Raw genomic sequence first — 22,556 nt, 5'->3', positions numbered from 1 at the left:
GAGTACTTGCAGTGGTTATGAGCGATAACATGTAGGCTGGCGCGTGTTTCACTCGACTCCAATGGCAATATATGTCTGTAAGTGGGGTTGGTTCGCACCCCTGACGCCGCAGGCACAGCGACGCGACTTTTCAAGCCGTATGCATGCTTATCTCATGTCGACGTTAACGTGCGCCACTACTATAAACGCCCGTAGAATGGAATGACCTGTATAAGGAACGAAAATTATGCAGATCCCACGCACTGTGGGAATCGATGTAGGCGAAACTTTCTGTGCTGTTTGCTTTGATTGACGATAATTAGCGGTGACGTTGACGGCGAAAGCTTCATTTCTTCAACGTTTAGTCTAACGCAAGAGTGGTGAGTTGATGTTAAACGTTACCTTGCGTGCACCACTGCTGTTTGCGCAGTACACACAACACAGAGTGAGAGATGTTTAATTGAGGCGTTGTTGTGCGCCATGTTTCGTAACCTCCGAGAGGGTTGAACATTGTTATTGCCTCACATGGAACATCGCATCGTGACAAAAGTATTTAACTTGAATTGGATTATGGGGCTGGCACGTGCCAAAACTACAATTGAATTATGAGGCACTCCGTAGTGGCGGCCTCCGGATTAGTTTTGACACCGTGATGTTTTTTAACACTCGCACGTGCGTTTTCTGTTTCGGCCCCGTCCAAATACGGCTGCCGCGGTCGGGATCAAATCAGCCGCCTCTAGCAATGCCATAGCCGCAACGCCACCGCGGCGGGCACAGAAGTGTTGATTTAACAGTCGACCGTTTCCGTAGTGTCGCCTGGATGCTGCGGTACGCTTTAATTATTGCGGCTCTGGTTCAGTATGTCTTGCGTAGTTTGTCCGCTTGGTATATTTGCATGTCGTTTAGTTTTCAGAAAATAGCAGGAATGTACTATACCGTACCTTGAACTTAAGCTTATCCAGTTTCACCGCGACCGCTGTCGTATAGTAGTAAGGTTTCCTTGCCCTCTCACGTCACCTCCCCTCCCACCTCCTCCTTGTATGAGAACTGCGTCTTCTCCTCCCTCCTCTCTACATCAGTTCTATCTACGTCCCCTCTGGACCCGCACGTTAGTAGAAAGAAGCGCTGCAGTTTCTGCAGTGCTTTTGAGGGGAGTCACGGATAACCGCAGCTGTCAAGAGACTAATGTGGCGACACGCAGGGAGCTCCAGAGGCCATTGTGCACATTCGACGCGGCGGGGTCCAAACGAGTTTCTCACGTCGCATTTCCTCTCTGACTCGCTCCTCTCATGTGTAGACACGCTCTTAATCACCCCCCGACGCGGTGTGCCAGACAACAGCAGCCACAGCCGCAGCAGTGGGAAAGTCGAAGTAAGAGGCAAGGAAAGCTTCGCTTTAATAACTCAGTTCCTGTTCTTGTGTGAGCTGTGCGCTGCGCAACCTTTACAATGAAGTGACCTGTATAACGAAGGATTTCAGAGGCCCCCAAGCACTTCTTTATAAAGACGGTTGAGCCCCTCTGCAATGAACGCCTCTAGAATGGAATGACCTGTATAAGGAAGGAATAACTCTGTCCCTCTTCTTGTGTAAGCTGTGCGCTCCGCAACTTTTACAATGCAGTGACCTGTATAACGAAGAATTTAGGAGGCCCCAAGCACTTCGTTACGAAGGGGGCTGACTGTATTACACTTCTTTGACACGAATGACCCACATAACGTCATATCATGAGAAGCCAACAAACACTGCAGGTGAAAACCGAACGGGTTCTGTTCCCATCTGCGGCAAGTTGTTTTTTCATCCACTTTAATTTCCATTAATTTATAGTTTCTTCGGTCCATTTATTAAGCACAAGTAATTTCCCCTATGTTGTCCTTGGTGTCAGTGTTTGTTGGCTACTCATGATATGACTAATAAAAATCGGGCCCCTCGGTTAACCCCCTTTCTTCTCGTTTACCACATAACGTCACGTCATACATAACACGAGCTAGAGCAGTTGTGTGCGCTCTAGATCTAGCAACTACAAATAATGACTTTCTTCCTTGTGTCACAAGCCGGAGCATGTCAGTTTGTCCCATTCTCGTCTCGTGGCAGATGATGCTTTGGGGCGCTTTATTATACTGCACCCCCGCCTTCGGGTCGGCTCTCATACCGCAGTTATCTCCTCTTAGCCGAACGCTACGAAGAGGCTGCGAAACATTGTACCGCCTTCAGGTTCGCCCCAGGCTGTACTGTTTCTTTCCGGAGTAAAAAATTTCACCGTCGATTACGACAGTCCCTAATGCGAGTTCAATACGTGTTTTCAGTTCGCGATATATTTGCTGGCGTGGAAAATGTCTCGTGCGGTGCATTGCAAATGGAGCGAGGTGTGGCGCGGCTGCCTCACTCATCAGGAGATCGCGAGAAGCAGCGCATGGGTGACGCGCGGGCGCAATTCACAGCAGCCGCAGCAGACAGACATCCACTCATGCAGTGCTTTGTTTCCATATTAGGGTATCGGTGGACGCGCTCTCCGCATGCAATCGGTCATGGAGGAAGGAAAGCGTAGGAGAGGCCCCGGCCAGCACTGACGTGTTGGAGAAAGTGTGGTGGAAGTCACGTGCTGTTTTTCGCAAAGCAGCACTGGGAATGGTACCTAAAACATCAACGTTGCCATAGCAACCGCGCTCCTGAAGCCGTCGCTGCTGCTCTAAGCCTCTGAAAAGTGAGATAAGTTTTTTTGGCCCGTATCTTTCTCGCAGCACATTCTGTTCACGAGACAAGGCGACTTCGGAGCATGGTGTATAAGCTTGAAATATGTGTTCTGGGCTTGTGAGTGCGAGTGTCAGTCAGCAACAGACACTCAAGTAATCATGGCGCTTCTACGTCATCTTCAACGTGTCACGGAAAAGCACAGGAGCGCGTCTGCTTCACTAAAACTGTTACAGAAGTTTCGTAGGCTTTGTTCTGACGCGCGTCGGCAGCACGCACTTCACACAGCTCGTAGGACGGCAAGAACAAAGGTCGCGCCTATCTGCCCCGGCGAGCTAATTGGAGGAGCAAAGGGAGATGGCACACCAACATGGCTATATTTCCGGCTTCAAAAACGTGACGGCAAGGCCTCTCCTATTTTGTTTCTTTCCTCCATGCCATCGGTGAACAGGCGACGGTGCACTACTCTGGCGCCATCTCTCAGCGGTCGTCGGCGCAGAGCCCGTCTTGGGCTGCGTTTTTCTTCTTGCGCTTTCGCCATACCCTCCTCCGCTTTCTTCCTCGCATTCTCTTTGCTATTGCCCTTTCATGCCACATTGCACTCCGCCTTCGCCCTTTCATCTTTCGATGTGCTCGTTCACTCGGTTACGCCGACGCTCAGTGCAGAAACGGACAGCTAAGAGATGCGCTCTTAAATCATAGACAAAAAAAAAGGAGACGTACGTCTCCTTTTTTTGTTTATTGAGCTTTTTCGTCGATCACACATGTGTCGGCAAGGTCCCCTTTTCTGTCCTTTGTAATTATATTTATATTTGGAACATTTCACCATTCTTAATGTCTTAGGAACTAGCCCAATCTTCAGACATGGCCCATTTCACACAGCTTAGCGCGACAAGAGCCGTCGGTGGCGGCAAGTGGGAACATGCCGGTGAGTTTGCGATCGCCGTAGATTCGCAATTGCAAACAGTCGTGTGCCGGACGCAACCAGAGTCGGGAAGCGCGAGGAAGGAATAGATACCCTAAAAGAAAGACTGATGTCCTGATAAGACGGCAGAATGGCGATCACAAGTCTGAGTGTTCGCCTTCGTAGCCCAAGCTTCGGAGCCGTCACAGCTGCGGAGACGAAGGCAGGCAATTTCCATGGGACATGAAGCTTTGGCGTATGAACGGCTCCTAATGTACAGTGCTCAGATATTGAAACGCAATACTCGAGGGGGGCGCGTGGCTGCCACCATATCTTTTATTTAGCTCCAGGTGGATCGCCACGGCACCAAACTCAGTCACAATGCGTCACAAAGGTTCTCGCTTTCGCCCTGTACCACGATACACCAGCTCGGTGTCCCCAGCGCATATAGTCGGTGGACAACAGTCGACTATCGCGTTCCAATTGCTGAACACTGTAGTACGTACTCTTGCCTACAGACCGCGCACGAAAATAAAAGGTTTCCTTTCCTTTTCCCCTCAAGAACCACTTCTCTCGCAAGTCTCGCAGGCCAGCCAACGGTGGCCAGCCTATCGTGGATGACGCGGCGGAGGAGAATCGCTAATAGATTCCGTACGCAGGCCAGCATTCCGTCGGAGGCTCACGGCGCCGACGTCGACGCACCAAGGAGAACAATAAGTGCACGCGTCCGCTCTCGACGGTGGCTATGAAGAAAATTGGCAGTGGCTTAGCTCCGCTATGCCAGGATACGGAATCTGGATTGCAAGTCCAGGTTAGTCTGGTTGTCTAGCTATGTTGTGACGTTTAGCCAGTCGTTCGGCGCGCTGTTCGTCTGTTTCCTGGGCGATTCGTTTCCTCTTCATCTCGTTCCGATGTCGATTCCAGGCCTCCTTCTGCTTATCAAAATTGTCGCCGTCCATACTTCCGCCTAAACTGTGGTTGCGGCGCACGCGAGCTCTCCTTTTCAATCCTCCGACATGTTATCAGGCATGCGATGCAGCTGGCGAAACGAGCGGAGGCGAGCGCAACGACGAGGAACGCGGTGTGACGCCACACCAAACGGCGGAAGCGGAAAGGCGCGTACCTACGCAGCGGCGGAACAACTGTGGCTCGGTGCCACTAGTGGCGCATGCGCAGTAGTGACTAGGGAGCGAGCAAGAGAGAAATGTCCGCGGCGAGGCCCTCGTTGTGCCGTCATGTGCCTCATCGGAGCACCGCCATGGCGAAATTACAAGCTCGCGGCCAGTAAAGCTCTCGCTTTAAAACTCCGGGAAGGCGCCGAGTGGAGAGGCGAGTGCTCTCGTGGCAACCAAGTGGGGATGGGCGGCAAGGAGTGGGGACTGTCGTCGCCTCGCTCGCTCGTTCTTTTATTCGATGCGACTATATTCGCTTACATTGACAATCATCGTCGATCGTTACTGCGTAATTTTTATCGTGAATTAAATGCGAAGCATTTATTTGTCCAATCGGAACCAAGACCAAAAACAAGGTCACGCGCAAGGACACGCCAATTTTGCCTCCGACACGTACGGGCCGATCCCGGATATAGCGCAGATCGAAAAGTCACTCGACAAAGTGCGAACAAACACTGGATATATCGCGCGAAGTAAGGCGGCCCGCGGCGGCAGGTGAAGCACCTGAGCGAAGACGCGGGCTCCAACGGCAACGTGTCGTCGTTGCCATGATTTCGTCGTCGTTCGGTCTTCGTCATTTCGTTGGTTTTTTGACATTGGGATAATTATGTCGTGTCACGACATCGTTATGTCTCCGCCGTTTTTATTCTGTTGCTGTCACTGCGTTGTCGTATCACTCTTTTTGCCGTCGAATAAACTGGCACTCGCCTAAGGTTGAAGAAGGAATGAAACATAAGATGACGTTTCGAGACCGCTACGGGTCCCTTGTTCACAATGAAGATAGGTGCAAGAGGGGGGGGGGGTTATTTATGTGTCAATTGGCGCAGAGTGCGCATGTATATCTCGGCGAGATTACCCTGTGTCCGGTTAATCGCGTTTCTAGTCCCTCTCATCACGCGCCGTCTTCGAGCCATCGTCGTCATGTCGTCGACGTCATTCCATCAAGTCGTCGTCATGGCGTCGTGGTCGTTACATCGTCAATTTGTGGTAGGGCTTGCTCCGTCGTAAAGCCATTGCCGCATTGTCGTGGCATACTTTTGTCATCATGCCACCATCGTGATTTCGCCTTCGTCGTCCCTTTGTCTTCATACAGTCGCCGTTATATCATTGTCGTCATGTCGTGGTCGTCGTGCCACTGCAAATATTTTAACGTCGTGATGCCATCGGCTTCACGTCGTTGTCACAGCGTCTACGTCATACCACCGTCGTCATCTCGTGGTCTTCATGCACGCGCCGTAACAACATTGTCGTCATATCATGGTCGTCACACTATCGCCATCATACCATCGTCGTCAGTCTAGCGTCGTCATCCGATGGTCGTCGTTTAGTCGCCGTCACATCATCATCGTCGTACCATCGTTGTCGCTCGATCGTTGTACATATTTGCGTTGTCTATACATTTCAAAAAGTGCTTCGCACGAGAGATATAAGTGCTGGTTTCTGCCGTAATTTTTCTTTCTTCTTTCGACGAGACCACCAATGTCAGTCAAACGCGTTTCTAACGTGTTGACGGTGGACAAAGTGTCAGGAGATGTCGTCGTGAGCGTTGTTACTGACGTCGAAGTCACCGGTAACGTGGTATTCCGGTAGCTGAAGCTCTCTCTTCATTCGTAGGGAGCTATAGCACAGACAACACAGACCGAAACAAGAAAGACAAGACACTTTACTGAACTTGTAAATGAATGGTCCCATCATAAAAAAAAACGAAAAATAAACAACGAAGATTATATACATCATTGCCACATTGTAAATGCTGAGGCGTTCGCAAATCACAAAAGTCAACCCCGGGCAGGAAACCCAAATTACCACAATCAGCGAAGCAAATTGTGTAGTCTTTTTATTCTCTCGGTTTGTGTTGTCCGTGCGCTGGTTACCTACGATGCAGTCATATCAACTTGCCCAATTAACTATCCTTCTCTCTTAAGTGCTATGCGAAGAGCGATACGCGATACAGTTTACAACGCGAGGTAACGAAGTGGCGGGACAAGCGCTCCGGCTTTATTCGCTTCAGCTACATCAACTGTTATGGACACCAATCGAAGAATGGATGGCCCAATATTGGAATCTGTGAACCATCGAACCGCCTCGAGGCAGTTTTCGTTCCTTAATTACGATGCTTAGCAATGTTTTTGTGGTGTCTGTTTATGTGCCAAAGGCGTTTTGTGATGGCTTTAGAATGCATTTCTCACTGTTTAAGGTTTGTTTGTGAGCGTATTTGGCGCTGAAACAGGCATCGCCTTTCCACCACGTTACATACCGACCCCGATCTTCACTCGTTCAACCTCGGAATACAGACTTTGCCAGTATTTATCCAAGAGCCACTGGCACCCTCGGCCCCCCTCGGCCGACGTTGCCACTCACCAGAAGGTACATGGCGCCTTGTGGCATCACTGGTCTCAAGCCTGGGATCGTTGACAGTATCTTGTACGCAACCTCGGCGTTTTTCTGCAGCGAGCGAAAGAAACGGCAATTGCAAAAATACGCGAGGAAACGCCGGTGAGCTGACGGAACGGTGCATTCAGGAATGGTGAGCGCTTGCCGTACTTCTTGAAATGAATTGAATTCTGGGGGGTTTTAGGTGCCGAAAACCACGATTTGTTTTTTGAGGCACCGCCGTAGTGTGCGACTCCGGATTCATTTGGACCACCAGCGGATTTTTGAAGCTTTTCTCAAGTTGAACCTGCACTGCCTTTATTCATTTTGTTGGCTTCCTGGCTTTCACGTTTTGTCGGTTCGTACGTCTATTTCTTTTGCGGTCTCGCGAAGAAAAATAAAGATATAATTGAGGTTTATATAGTTTTCTTACCTGCACTATGGAAATGGTGTGGTCAAAAAATTTCTTGGGCGTGTTCTTCAGTATCGAGGGCACCGCCCCCTGACAGTGATAAACAAACAAAAGACATGGAAAGTCGTCGTAAGGTATCAAGGACTTAATACCTGTCGCAGTTAGTGTCTTTATTTTGCTTATGCAAAAACTTTACCTGAATCAAAGAATTGCCTCCTATCAATTTCTGGCTCAAATTCTGCAGTCCTTTCTTCACCTTAAGCCAAAAAGGAAAATGAGAGTTTTTCATTACTGACACGAAATGCGGTGCTTAAGTTTCAGCGCAAAAAAAGTGGCTTTCACCGCTATCCGTAACGATCATTATCATTATCAGCAGCCTATAAACGTGCCCTTTGCAGGACGAAGGCTTCTCCCAGTGATCGATCTTCAATTACCAACTCCGTCAGTTGCACGCAGCTTTATTATACCGGTACCACAGGGTCACTTTCGATCGCGATCTTGCTCGAGCCGGATCAAGACAATCGCAATCCGTGAATCGCGATTGGGCCTCTTGATCGCGATCGTAAGCTGACGTCCGTGGTGCTGACGACCATGTAGTCCTGAGAGTTGCAGAAGATCAGCAGACGATAACAGCCTTACCCCCAATGACATACGAAATAACATTTTTCTTGAAAAAAAAAGAACAAAGAAGTTTTATGTTACAACTTTGCAGCATGTTCGACGAATTTGGAAGTGGCTTGAACCCACTAACAAGCACTGGTGCGATTGAGCGCACCTAAACTCGATCCGGATCATTGCACCGAGTGCCAGCGACCATTATCGATCGCGATCAAAAAAGCCGATCTGGAACAGGTCTTATCGCGATCAAAAATGACCGTGCGACACTCGTATTAATCTCGTCTCACCACCTAATCTTTTCATGTCTTCGACTGCGCTTCTCTTCCATTGGCTCCCATTCTGTCTGTGTAATAGACCACCGCTACAATTATAACAATCTTAACGCACATCCTTAGCGAAACGGGCACGTCGATGTGCAGAAAGACTCTACCGAAAAGAGTGCACAAACTCACCCCGCGTGCGAATACGTCGTGTCTGTCGTGAATGATAATCCAGCCTGTTCGCCAGCCGGGAACCAAAAACCTGGAAAGCGAGGTAGGTAGTGGGTAAAAAGAGTTCTAAGCTGGTTTAATTGAATATTGTTGCGTTTCGCCTGCGACACGCGGTTTTGCCGGCGCGACTGCGGCGGGGCGGCAGACATTTTGGCCCGTGCGGCGTCGCCGCAACGCTCCCCGCCAGGCGTTTCCAGGCATGTTCCGATGCCACGTGTCTTCATGTGCGTGTGTGAGTGTATGTGCCATTGTGCCCGAACCAGGCGATGCGACAGCAGGGGTCACCCTCTCCTTCCAGTCATTGTGCCTGAACCAGGCGATGCGACAGCAGGGGTCATCCTCCCCTTCCAGTCATTGTGCCTGAACCAGGCGATGCGAAAGCAGGGGGTCACCCTCTCCTTCCAGTCATTGTGCCTGAACCAGGCGATGCGACAGCAGGGGTCATCCTCCCCTTCCAGTCATTGTGCCTGAACCAGGCGATGCGAAAGCAAGGGGTCACCCTCTCCTTCCAGTCATTGTGCCCGAACCAGGCGATGCGAAAGCAAGGGGTCACCCTCTCCTTCCAGTCTTTGTGCCCGACCGGCGGCAGTGTGCGTCACCTTAGCCCATTGTACACTCACGTGCTCGTCTATTGAGGGGTTCCTTCTTGCCCTCAACTGCGAGAGTATAAAAACAGCTGCCCCCGGACGCCAAGGAGGAGGGCTCCGATTTCTTCTGTTGAGTAAAGTGCTCTCCCGTCTCTCTACTTCGGTCAACCTGACCGCCAACTCTTTGAGATGTTAAAATAAACAAGTTGTTTTGTTGTAACCAGTCGACTCATGCTTTGCCGGGACCTTCGGATGCTTCCAGTTGTACCCCAGGCCGCCAGGCCAACGCTACCCTTGGGGCTTGCGACCCAGGTACAACCACGGGCGTCAGCGCCGAGTTCCCAACAACCGATGCCATCGGTGGGATCCAAACAATATGCTTAACCTGGCGTGCAACGGAGGCTACAAGACAAGATATGTACGGAGAGGTCAGATGTGCCGAGTTCGGCAGATGTGTAGTGTTTCGTAAGAAAATTACTATAGTAGGATACAACTATAATTCTAGGCACTATATACAGCTTAAAATATAGAACATGATTTGGCAACCAAGGCACGCGGACCGCCCGGGGTTGTGTTATTCCGCCAGCCAATCACAGAAGCAAACAAAATCGTCGTCATGCGACCTTTTCAAACTGGCGTCGTACGTGTTACCTCCGGAACGTCTGCTGTTCTTGAAGAGCCTTTTCATCGGTGAAAGCGACGCAGTGTGCAACAGACGTGGGCAAAGTGTATGGAGTCTTAAAATTTCGCTCTTCAAAAGTCCGCGATACAGTTCATTTTACTGCTCAGCCCGTTTTACTCATGAAACTTCACTGCCATCTGAACTGAAGCTTGACAACAAAAAGTTGCAGGAAAGCAAGCGTTTTATTTCAGTTTAATAAAGAATTCAGCTTTAGCCATTCTGCTACAATAGTGGAGTGAAAACGTATAAAATTACGCGCTTATAACTTCCTCTCATTTTTTTTTGTTACCGCCTTATTTGGTAACAGGGAAAGTTTGAAGCACGAATTATTTGCAGCCTCGCGGACGAACAGTGGCTGGCGGTTATGAGGGCGTGTGCGTGGCTTCACTTCAGGCTTAAGTTGTATCCGACTATAGATGGCACTTCAACGGCGGTATCTACGGGAACTGCATGCATGGCGGTTCAGACAGAACAATAAAGATAGACGGTACGTGGATTTGCCTAAGCATTGTCTCGAATCTCGAAGGGCATGCTTTTGCTGGGTGCAGGCGCCGGAAAAGATTGCGGAGCTGGAAACGTGTCATAGACGCCATATATTAAATAGCACATTTATGGTACAATTGTCATAGATGCCATATTTTAAATAGCACATTTATGTTACAATTAGAAAGGATGAAGCACGTGCGCAGATGCTTATTGACATGCTGTTTGTAGAAATTGGTGTTTTCAAATTTAGAAAAAATAGAGCGCAGTAATAACGTCTCAAGTACGTTTGAAGCCAGGAGTGTGAAGACAGGACAACTATTCGTGCTCATCATCGTTCCCATTGTAGGTCAACCGACCACAGCGCCATAGTTCCTTCTAGCAATTTTTTGTAGGAAACTTGGTATGTAGATGCATTGCCAACAGCGACAGGCATGCGCTAAAGCTCTCGATAGATGATCAATTAGAAACGCTCGAAGATTTAGGAGAGAATTTTCGTCGAGGTTTCGTTGGGAAGGTTTCGCCGCTTCAAGTGAACCTCTTCAGTCGAGAATTATAACCAATCATTGGTGAAATTACTCGAAGTTATGCCTTTTTTTTTTTCTAATGTAAGCATGGCTCAGACTGCACCGGCAAGAATTCCAGCTCGCAAAGTGAATATTTAAGCCATTTACGATTTTTCCTTCTAACTATGTAATCACTCTCGACATTGCGCTGTTAGAGACTCTTTTCTGATTACCGAAAGGATGTGTAATTTTTTGTTGAACGCAGGTAGGCGAGTTATTCGTTACGACAGGACATCCTTACACACACACACAGGTTCGTACAAAAATCACTAAACGGAACCGTGCAGCTTTGGTCGTGCCACGGGTACAATGGGTAGCCGGATGTATTTGTCTAATTTTCATGGTTGAGGCATCGGCCATCGCTGCGGCTTCAGTTCAGGCACTTGTCTTTCTAAATTTCCAAGCAATCGCAGTAGTATTCTAAACGCAAATGAAGTGCCTGCGTAGAAGCGCAGCCATTGCGAATTTTTGCATTTGTAGCGCCAAATTTCGCCGAAAGGGGTAAATTTGCGAAGTCACAAGGGCGTTCGAAATGAAGAGGACGAAATTTAGGCAAATCCGTGTATACCGTCCCTCATTACCACGCTGACATTAGCGCTGTAGTTCTATCTAGTAACTTTTGTAGGTACCACACGCTTACATCGATAAAGAAACCCACTAGGCATGCACCGAATGAGAGCGACGCGTTCCATTTCCCCTCAGAAGTAGTAGCGCCTCTCCTAAAACAAGTGTTTTACATGTTTTGTATTATTATTATTATTATTATTATTATTATTATTATTATTATTATTATTATTATTATTACAACACACTGTTGAAGGAGTTTCTGTGCATAAAGGTGGACGCGTTTTCGACGCAGTAAAGAAAGCCGCAGCTGTTGTTTTACGAACCGAGACGCAGCAAGCGTTCCCCGTTCGCGTCTATAGGCTCGTCGCATTACTTTGCGCGTTATGTCTGCCCGCAAGCCTCCGAGAGCGCGGCGGTGCGGCTTTCGCTCGCAGAGCGAAGGCCGTGGCCCCCGAGATTGCTGGCCCGCGTTATCTCGGAGGCCACGGCGTTGCGGCAACTTGAAGGGCCGTTGAATCACCTCTTTGTGAGGGCGCTGCAGGCCAGAATGGGGACGTCTTCGCTCAGGGCCGCCATCGGGAAATACTCGTGGCCCTCGAAAACCTGCGAAGAATTAATTATGCATGCGTGTGGGCCTAAACAAAAGTAATGGACTCTTCATGCATCACGTGCCGCGCACTCTCGGTGCCTGTAAACGGAAAGAAAGAAAGAAAGAAAGAAAGAAAGAAAGAAAGCGTGAAAGGAAAGAAGGAATGAAGGAACTAAAAGTAAAGAAAAGAAGAAGGAAAGGAATTGTTCTGGCAGCGTGTTCCCGCGTTCTTATTTCGTTGAAGTTTAACTCGTTACCGATAAGTCGAGCGACTGCGGAACAAGTGTTCACCTTTAGTTTTCAGTAAACAATTGCAGATCCAGTGGGTGTATATTTCTATAAAGCGGCATATAGCTTTGCATGCCTTCAGTAAAACAGAAATATTGACCTGGCATTGATTTTTTTTATTGTAGGGCAGGTAATAAATAAACAAATATGGCCAATATACCAAATATTGATGATTTGCACGCGAATTACTCAAGTGTAATACCCATTGAAGAAAAATAAAGGATCGACAAGGTGTACGCCAGAATAAAATCCGCACTACTGCGCAGGTCGTCTAACATACGATAAAAAAAAAGGCAGAGCGACGATTGGACAACATATTAGTGAGAATGATTGTAGTAAGTAAAAGAAAACTCACAAAAATATAATTTAGAAAATGAATCTTCAAAGCAACAAGGAAACCGACGCAGGACAGGCCATATTTCGTTCATCCTAAGTACACGAATTTCAAGGTAAAGACATTCCTTGGTGAGTTTAGCCCAGTGTCATTGCGTCCCGCTGCAGAGTTCGAGGTCACGTGTTCGATCCCAGTGGGAGTGAAAAAAAAATAACACGCTCGTGTACTTAGAATTAGGTGCACGTTAAAGAACACCATGTGGCCAAAATTAATCCGTGCCTTATAATCAGTTCATGGTTTTGGCACGTAAAAACCCCAGAATTGAATTTCATAGTTTAGCTTTATGCAAGTTGCGTTCAGCCTTGCCTTTCTCACGTCCAGCATTTGGTTGCGCCAAATTAGTGCCAAATTACAATGTCTCTATCTTTGACTGAGAATTGCTGCCGTTAGTACTGAAATCTAGCAAATATATTGTGATGCTTATGTTCTTCCGATTCTGATAAATTCTTGGTTATTTTGCCGAGCGGCCGATCTCGGCAGTAGGAGCGGGTCATGGGATCGTACCAGCCAGTGACATAAAAAAAAAAGAATTTTAAGAAAATACGCCCTGTCGAAGTGATACGCATCACCTAGATATGTAACTGGAGTTCAATATAACTTACTGACAAGTTTGGCGGGCATGTGCGAATTATAAATTTCAGGCATGGCATGCTCGTCCAGAATGGTAATGCCGTGAAGTAGCGCATGAATTTTGCCTAATTTTATAATTCTGGCTTCGAGATACCTTGCGTTATAATGTTAATATCATTGAAGTCCATCGTTCCTTACAAACTTGCTGTATGTAAGTAGTTTGTTTCATTTAGCTTGTGCTTCCTGTCTCTCAATTGCTCATAGAACAATAAAAAAATGATATATGTTCTGAAGTATTATTACGTACGCTTAGAGAAGTCACGAAACGTTATATGCATTTAACGAGTGGCGAATATTCGAAAGTGTCTTATTGTACCTATGCTCTGGAGATTACCTAACAAAGCGAAGTAATTGTGAATGTAAAACACTCAACTTATCTGAATTAACGTTGAAGTTGGCATAAAACATCAATTAATAGAAAAAAAGAAAAAAAAAAGCAAGGAAACTGGTCTGTGCTTTCGAAGCCAATTCATGCCAAATCGAAGGCAAATGCGTGTATCAACAATTGCTGCGCCAGATTTCCCTTCTAGTTGAGCTCCGCATCAAACTTGATGGTTATCTTATAGCCTCCAAGATCGGGAGCACCACCCGCTCTCGGAGGCCACGGTTTTTCCTAAGCAAGGCTGCCCAGTTGCTTACGATGTATTCGTTTATCTCGTCGGAGATGACGGGCACGTAATGCTTCGCGGCGACGGCCAGGATGTCCTTCAGGTGTTTCTTGCCGAAGACGCTGCCGCACGGATTGCTCGGGTTGTTCACCACGATGGCCGCTGTGTTCGAGTCGATCTGGGACTCGAGGTCCCCCAGGTCCACCTCCCAGCTTCTTTCAGGCTGCAAATGGTCCGGCCCAACATGGGCAGTTTTGCTTTGTTAAAATACAAGCTTGTCGATAATGGGGGGTATAGCTGTGCGAGGGCTTGATAGGGCTATAAAGAGCGCCAAGCAAGTGACTATGTGTTGTCGGTGGAGTAATGAATTGCTAATGGTAGATAATGTCCCGAACAGTGGCGAAGACAAAGACGTTGTAGTGGGGCTGGGTCAGAGTCTCTCTTGTCGGACTGTAAAACCTGCTAAAACCTGTGTGCCTTGTGAAGTCTTGACTAGCCAAGTGCTACCCGTTTACTGTTGAGTAAATACTCCCTGTAACAATATATATCATGGATGTAAAGAAAAGGCCTAATTAATTATGGGGCTCAAACGTCCCGGAACTGTACAGTGGTTTTTGAGGAACGCCGCAGGGGCGAGGGGGGGGGGGGCGAGGGGGAGGGGGCGTTCCGGATTAGTTCTGACCACCTAAGGTTGCTTAGCGTGCAACTCAACGTACGGTATACGCGGGCGTTGCTCCGTTTCACCCTACATCTGAATGCGGCCGCCGCGGAAGGGTTCGAACCCACGACCTCGTCCTCAGCAGCGCAACGTCATAGTCATTGGGTTATCGTGGCGGTTGCTCTCATAGGGGACCAGTAATCGTACATCTAATCGCACTGAGTTCTCTGTTCTCTTTTACCCATTTAATAAGAACAACAATGGACATATTCTGTTCATTGCCTTATTTGTTGCTTTATTTGTCTCAGCTGTACACCAACCGAAAGTTAAAAGCATAGTTCAAGCAAAATGAGAACAGCTTAAAATGATTGCTATTTTTATGGTTTAAAAGGACCCTTAAGAGGAAGCTTTAGCTCGGGCTCAACTCCGACGCGGCCTATTCAAATACATGTAAAACGCAAAAACGTTTTTATGAGATAACCCCTGGACCGATTTTGATGAAATTTGTCGCATTTGAAAGAGAAAGTTAAATTCTAGTGACTGTTGGAAGCGGAATTTCGATTTAAGGCTTGAATTTTCTTAAAACGATTTTCAAATATTTGACCGTTTGAAAAAAATAGAAGCATGAAGTTTATAAATTCATAGCTCTGCATCAAGAACGATATCGCGGTTCTGTCAGCGGCATCCATTAGATCATTCAAAGCGGACAAATTCAATATGTCATTTTACATCTTACGTGAATTTGTTACGTTGGTTACAACGGTTCTGCAAAAGTTTTATTTCTCAATTAATAAATTTTTTTATATTCATGTGTAACATATCAATTTTGTCCGCTTTAGATGTACTATTAGATGCAATTCACAGAATTGTATTATCATTTTTAGTGGTTAAGTTACAGAGTTGTAAACTTGATAGTTTCGTTTTCTGAAAATTTTCGATTTTTGCCCATTTTTAACAAAAAATTGACAATCTAACTCGAAAATTCGAAACCAGCAGTCACTAGATTTTAAGTTTGTCTTTTAAATGCAACAAACCTCGTCAAATTTGGTGCAGTGGTTGCCGAGAAAAACGAATTCTCCTTTTACATGTATTTAGATAGGAGCACTTGAGCTAAAGCTTCCTCTTAAGAGACATTGAGTCAGTTTAGAATGAGAAGTTTATTTGCTTTAATTTCGTGTCAAGTAGTTCGTTAGTGAAGACAACATAAACGCCAACATTTCCGTCCCTTTTACAATTTTGCGTCGTCGCAAGTTCACTCTTTCGCACATTCAGAATATAACTTTGTTTCCTGATAAATCAAGGTTAACTAGTTAAGAGCAGGCGCCATTGATTTTGACCACGTCAATATCAAGGACGTCACGGCCAGGTGGCACGGGAAAATCTACATAGGCGGCAACGCCACCTTTCTGTTATCTGTCGCGCCTCCTATGGCTGTCCAAATTTCCTCATGGAGAAAGATACTGAACATATTGAAATGTGGAATTCAATAAAATACACGTGCATAAAGTTCCGACAACGTGGCGTAGATTACTTGATATACGCCAAATCTCGGAAATTCAATCTATTTTACACATCGTAACAAGACTGGAATGAACAAAGAAACCTATTTAAATGAACATCAGTATACCTCAAGATACAATGATCATGACTGCAAAATTCAGTAGTGTCAAACCAAGACGAACATGTGGGGTAATTCCGTTTTCCCCCGCACAGTGTAAACCAGTGGAACAGGCCGACTAAAGTAGATGTGCACTGTGAGTAAATGGAAACATACGCTAATTGTTGCTGTAACCCCTCTGCAGTTATGCCCTTGGGCACTGCGGGGTATGCTTTGAATAAAGAAACATATATCTATTTGAGATGCGATAAACGGCTAACAAACAGTTTCTCATTCTTAGGGCGCTACGACCATCTGCTCTGTTTATTGTGTTGAAAAACAATTGCAATGTGGAATACACGTGTGTACCCAGACTTCGAGATAGCAACGGGCAAATTGTGCCTTTTGCACTTATCTAACCAGCAAAAGCCACGCTATAAAGCACAGATTTGCGGGGATTTTAGAGTAACTGAGATTATACAGAGGTGATTGACAATAGTGGAACGAGGAATGTCGCTGATGCTTCTTCCGCGACATTACTGGTTCTGCCACTGTTGATCACTCGAAGCCGCAATTTTCCTGTGAATTTTTTTTTCTCGCGTTTTGGAGTTGAACTGAGTGTTACATAAATAAGAGCTGAGGGATGCGCGACTATTCCCACTAAACCGCTGGCTGACTTCGGCTAACATTTCGCAAAAAGAGCATTTTGCATTGCCTTAAGAGGAAGCTTTAGCTCGGGCCCAACTCCGACGCGGCCTATTCAAATACATGTAAAACGCAAAAACGTTCTTATGAGATAACCTATAGACCGATTTTGATGAAATTTGTTGCATTTGAAAGAGAAAGTTAAATTCTAGTGACTGTTGGAAGCGGAATTTCGATTTAGGGCTTGAATTTTCTTAAAACAATTTTCAAATATTTGACCGTTCGAAAGAAATAGAAGCACCAAGTTTACAAATTCATAGCTCTGCATAAAAAATTGATATCGCAGATCTGTAAACGGCATCCATTAGATCATTCAAAGCGGACAAATTCATTATGTCATTTTACATCTTACGTGAATTGGTTACGTTGGTTACAACGGTTTTGCAAAAGTTGTATTTCCCTATGATTAAATTTTTTTATATTCATGTGTAACATATCAATTTTGTCCGCTATGGATGTACCTTTAGATGCAATTCACAGAATTGTATTATCATTTTTATTGGTTAAGTTACAGGGTTGTAAACTTGATAGTTTCGTTTTCTGAAAATTTTCGATTTTTGCCAATTTTTAATAAAATATTAACGATCTAACTCAAAAATTCGAAACCAACAGTCACTAGATTTTAAGTTTGTCTTTTAAATGCAACAAACCTTGTCAAATTTGGTGCAGTGGTTGCCGAGAAAAACGAATTCTCCTTTTACATGTATTTAGATAGGAGCACTCGAGCTAAAGCTTCCTCTTAAGTGTAACACACCGTTTCCGCGCATTAGTTGCCTGCTTCGTTGAAAGTAAAGCTGCAGTGCACCTCCGTCTGCGGCCACGCCGCTAAAAAAATAGACAAATAAAAAAACAAGCTTCATTGAGACAGTAGCACCATTTTTTTCACCGTTATTGTGAAACGCGCTTTCAACGTTGACGTCATGGCGAGTAGCTGGCATCAAATTTTGACAGCGGCTAAACGGGTTCAGTTAAGCTTTATCGGTGACGAAGAATGACTACATTTCATTCTCACAAAATTAAAAGACGTAACCTAGAACACTTTCGTGAACTATTTCTGCCTGAAAACGAGAAAATGCGAGAAAATGCGTTGAAATCCGAGTGCCACAGTAGTGCAGTTGGCGCGGCACTTACAAAAGTGAAGTTTAGCTCGAATTTCTCCAGTAATAAGGCAGAACTTACTCGCTGCTGTAGTCTAGTGGTTATGGCGTCGCGCTGTCAAGAAATCGCATGTTCGATCCTGGCCGAGGCGGCCAAATTTTGTTGGGGCCGCAATACAAAATAACGCCAGTCTACTTGGATTTAGGTTTACGTTGACAACCACTGGCCGTCGAAATTAATCCGAACTTGGCCAACACGGCGTCCGTCATAATCACATCCTTGTTTTTGTGCATACAGCCTAGAGATTCGTGTATTCTTGATTTGTACAACATTCTCCCGCCAAGGTAGAAATATGGAAAAATACTAAGAAATTATAAAGTGGCTTATTCTTGCTATCCGGTTGTCCCCCTATAGAAACTGGGCAACCGCTTTGCATTGAATGACTTTGTCCGAGAGACCTGCAGGTCCTCACCAGCAAATTGTAAAACTTGACCTTGATGCCAAGGAACTCGGCGTGCGTCTTGTAGATGCAGAAACCTGGCCTCGGGATCAGGATATTCTGACCGCGGTTTGCGAGGACAGTGATGCACATGTCCAGCGCCTGTGCGCAGCCGCAGGTCAAAATGACGTCCTGCGAAGCAGATCGGTGTCGGGCGACTGACGCTCTTTTTGCTTTTAGACAACGTTTGGACTACTTGACATTCCTTAATTTATCGAGGAATCGGCAACTCATGAAAGTCATTAGCCGGAATTAAAAGAATCACAGTTTCGCGGAACATTGATAGCAAATTATTAGACATCTATACGAAGTAAGGTTAGGCGTTTTATCAGCTGCACAAACTGCTGCAAACATTTGCTTACTAACTAAATTACCAAGCACGTTGCCACGCACGCACAGGCAAACACGAACACGTCGCACTCTATCATCGCGGGCACTCGCTGTCAGAACGCTGGTGTGATGAAGAGCGGTAGCAAAGCTGAGCGGTAGCAAAGCTGAGCGAATTCCCCTTTTTGCTGCCTCTCACTTCAACGCAAACTAGGCGAACGAGAACACAGCACACACGAAGCCATCAGTGATCCCTGGTCGGCTAGCCTTTGAACCCAGCGCAGATAGTCTCCAAGGTCGAACGCACGGGGCGGCGCTCAGCCACCATAGCTGGAGTAGAAGAAGAGTGGCGCATTAACGTGCTCCCCCCCCTTCTAGCATGCGCACATCTCCCCCCCTCCCGAGCACGGAAAGCCGGCGCGCACTCGCCCCGCCTAACTCCCTTGCGAGCGCGAGAAGACACCACCGCTTCAGGCCACCATCCCTCTCCGCTCACCATCGAAAGCTTTCGCTCGCACCTACAACATACGGCGTGAGGCCGCAACGTAGTCACACTTGGAATTTATACAAAACATCACGGGGACGCCGACGACGACGGTGGAAATTCGCCTGGAATGTACGGAAACTGGCATCGCATTAAAGACGAATGCACTTTAGAAACAAGCAGCGGATTCCATCTGACCATTGCGACGTTCCAAAACGGAAAGTAAAACACATACGCACACGCACGCTCCCCCCCCCCCCCCACTCTCCTCACATATGTACATAGATACAGCCACGAGCAAGTCTAGAGATCACGCCATCCTCACAATATTTAAATATCTGACTGCACAGTAATGCAACCTTAAATTGCGTGAATAAATTAGATTGATTGAACAGGCGCATGTAGCTGTAACCACTCGATATTGCCTGCATGCTTATAGGCTGCAAAAAAAAAAAAAGGCATCTGCACCCGCCAGACCTTTGCTCGCGAGTGTACATGGTCGGTGTTACGAGACTATGTATATTCTCAATAACACGGCATTTTTTTTTCTCCAATAGCGTACTTTCGCGCGCGGTAAACTCAGCCGTCAGGCATTTGCGCCTTGTGGAAAAGCCAGTTTACCAGTTGCAGGAAATTCGAGTTCGCGAGTATTGAGGATGCCACCCAACGCGGAAAGAAATGGGGGCAACGAAAAGCGCTACTAAACAAGGGAGACTTACTAAGGGCACCAGGTTGAATGTTGCTATCCCTTCAGGGATGCGCGAAATTCGTCACTGTTCAGGTCACTACCACCCTTTGTGTGCGAGAATGTAGACCTTAAGTACAGTGCGTGTGTTTCTGGTCTCACGTTCTGCATATATAACCGCATAGTTGATCAATTAACCGAACGTGCTATCAATTGATAGACATCTACAAAATTACTATAGAGAGAACTGTGGCTCTATATTGTCTACGGGAACTGCGATCACGACGGTTCAACAAGCATGGGAATAATAGTTAATACAAGGATTCGCCTAAACTTTCTCCTGCTGGCATCGAAAGGCTTTGTGACTTCGCAAATTGTTTATTTTCGCCAAAATATTCCGTTATAAGTACACCCGCACGCATTAAGCCCACACGTGCGCATATTCGCGTTTCAAAAGGTGGGATCGCTTTGAAATTTAGGCCGATAAATGTAGATAAGGCGCAGTAAACAACGACACAAGAACATTTGAAGCCAGATGCACGAAGGTCAGACAAATCCATGTACCAGTCATCACTCCTATGTTATCTGACCGATCGCAGCGCCAGGGTTATCTGGCGAAAGGTGACAAGCGAATTGCGTCTTGCCGCTTGTTCTATGGTCGCCGCAGGCGTTTCGGGTGCTCCACCTTGCTACCCCATGGTCATATGACAGGGGCTCAAGCGACTATTGGCTAAGCTTGTGCCCTTCCCATTATGTCCTTTTCCCAAATAGACTAATTAGGCACCCTATATCTAAGTTCACGCGCTGCGGGTTATTAAAATTATGCGCTCACGTTGTCTTTGGACAAACGCACCAACCTGTGGTTTCACCTTGAGTCCAGCGTTCGACGAATATTCAGCGATGGCTTCCTTGGCTGCCGGTAATCCTGGAGATAAAGGAATGATATGAAACGCCAGAAGAATGTTCACAGGTCGCTGCTTACGTGACGATATACCTGCATAAGGTGTTACATTATTAACACGCTGGTAAGGAAGAGGGCTCGTATGTTACCCTGACGGCGCTCCAGAACGACGTTATCTTAATACACGTAATGAACGCTAAGAATGGGAACCGTTGGGCCAGACAATTTTGACAGTCCGAGCCTGTCGAGCCCTGATTTTCGCTTTCGAGCGACATGGTCAACCTGGGCCGCATTGTCAACGGTGGCGCGTGCCATTCTTAGCACCTGCTACCTGTACAGTTAGTCGCGTTATGCGCAACGTCCAAGGTGGCTCTGGTGGTAGTACAAATGGTTAAAGAAAAAAAAAAGCCTAACACAATGCTGACGCCAGCGAGGGCGCAAAACTGTGGAACGAGTTAACGGAAGCAAACGCAATGATTTGTACATACATGTTTATAACGTAGCAGTAGGTAATAAGAATCTACTTGAACAGAGATTTAGGTCCCTTAGCGGTCTAAGTGGTCGATATATTAGTGAACTGCCTATCTGTATACGGCGTCGCACGGGTCAACCGGAAATTGCTATGTGTACGCCGCGATGACCGCAGAAGTTTTGGTGCAGGTGAGAACAGACGCGTTCGTAGATCGTGCCAAACGCAGTCGCGAAGTGGTGACAACGGTAATTACCGACAGCAAATCGTACGAACACTCAGATGTTTAGCAAGCGCATTTGCAGGAATTATTTAAGCCCCTGTTTCGGCCGACTAAACCCAACCTCACTTGGCCTAACCTAACATAACCTTAAGCTTTCGTGCTAAACTCAGTCGTGACGTGGCTGTCGCGTCGTATACGGACAGATATTTCTGGTTGACCCGCACGACGTCGTGCACGTAGTCACATTAAGGTAACACGGGCGTTCTTCGCTCACCCGTGCTGGGTATGTAGCCGTAGTTCTTCGGGTTCCGGAGGCTCTCGACGATGGGTGCCAGAACTTCCTCGCACGGCAACAAGTTGCCGAACACGGTGGGGTCGCCTATCGAGAGGTGAATGACCTTCTTCGTGGCATTGGGGACCAGGTCCGCTCTCTCGATGAAGCCGTGGGCCGGGTTGTTGGCGGTGGTGGCGTACAGGGACGGCGGAGCGTTCCACGAAGTCCTCCCTGTCATCCTGCACCTCGTATGCGGCAGCGCCGCGTGGCCGACAAAAGAGAGCAGTGTCGTCGAGACGCGGGGTGAGGAGAGAAGGCGAGAAAAGATGGCGGGGAACGCGATCGAATGGCGCGCGCACAGGCGAGGTTGACGTAGACGTCGATTTGTTTTCAGCAGCGCGAAGTGAAGACAACGAAGTGCAGCTTAGAGGGATGTTTGCTCAGCGGTGGAGGAATGTGTAGTTGCTTCAAGGAGACTTAAGTTCTGCTTACATTATTCTTTTTATTCACTTCTTCCTGACAGTTTTGCCAATTTTAGTGTCAACAGCAATTTCCTTATACCATCGAAATCTTGGCCAATCCCCCGCAGTTGTTATGGGCCATCT

General features: G+C 46.9%; 1 protein-coding gene across 1 annotated transcript in view; it reads right to left on the bottom strand.

The window, feature by feature from the left end:
• The window catches only part of LOC142558089 (tyrosine aminotransferase-like), a 29,542-nt gene extending 7,259 nt beyond the window's left edge, over positions 1–22,283 (bottom strand). Inside the window, exons 1-9 of the mRNA XM_075670248.1 lie at positions 21,952–22,283; positions 20,942–21,009; positions 18,562–18,720; positions 14,063–14,254; positions 12,043–12,125; positions 8,599–8,668; positions 7,725–7,784; positions 7,550–7,618; positions 7,105–7,188 (exon numbers count right to left, since the gene is read on the bottom strand). Of these exons, the coding sequence (XP_075526363.1) occupies positions 7,105–7,188; positions 7,550–7,618; positions 7,725–7,784; positions 8,599–8,668; positions 12,043–12,125; positions 14,063–14,254; positions 18,562–18,720; positions 20,942–21,009; positions 21,952–22,189 (1,023 nt within the window). The 5' untranslated portion in view covers positions 22,190–22,283. The remainder of the gene's footprint in view (positions 1–7,104; positions 7,189–7,549; positions 7,619–7,724; positions 7,785–8,598; positions 8,669–12,042; positions 12,126–14,062; positions 14,255–18,561; positions 18,721–20,941; positions 21,010–21,951) is intronic.
• Positions 22,284–22,556: the final 273 nt, after the last annotated feature.

Source organism: Dermacentor variabilis, chromosome 9 (assembly GCF_050947875.1).
Source record: "Dermacentor variabilis isolate Ectoservices chromosome 9, ASM5094787v1, whole genome shotgun sequence".
In the NCBI taxonomy this organism is placed as follows: Eukaryota; Metazoa; Arthropoda; class Arachnida; order Ixodida; family Ixodidae; genus Dermacentor; species Dermacentor variabilis.
The sequence above is the reverse complement of the archived record's forward strand: the minus strand, read 5'-3'. Positions and strand labels throughout refer to the sequence as shown.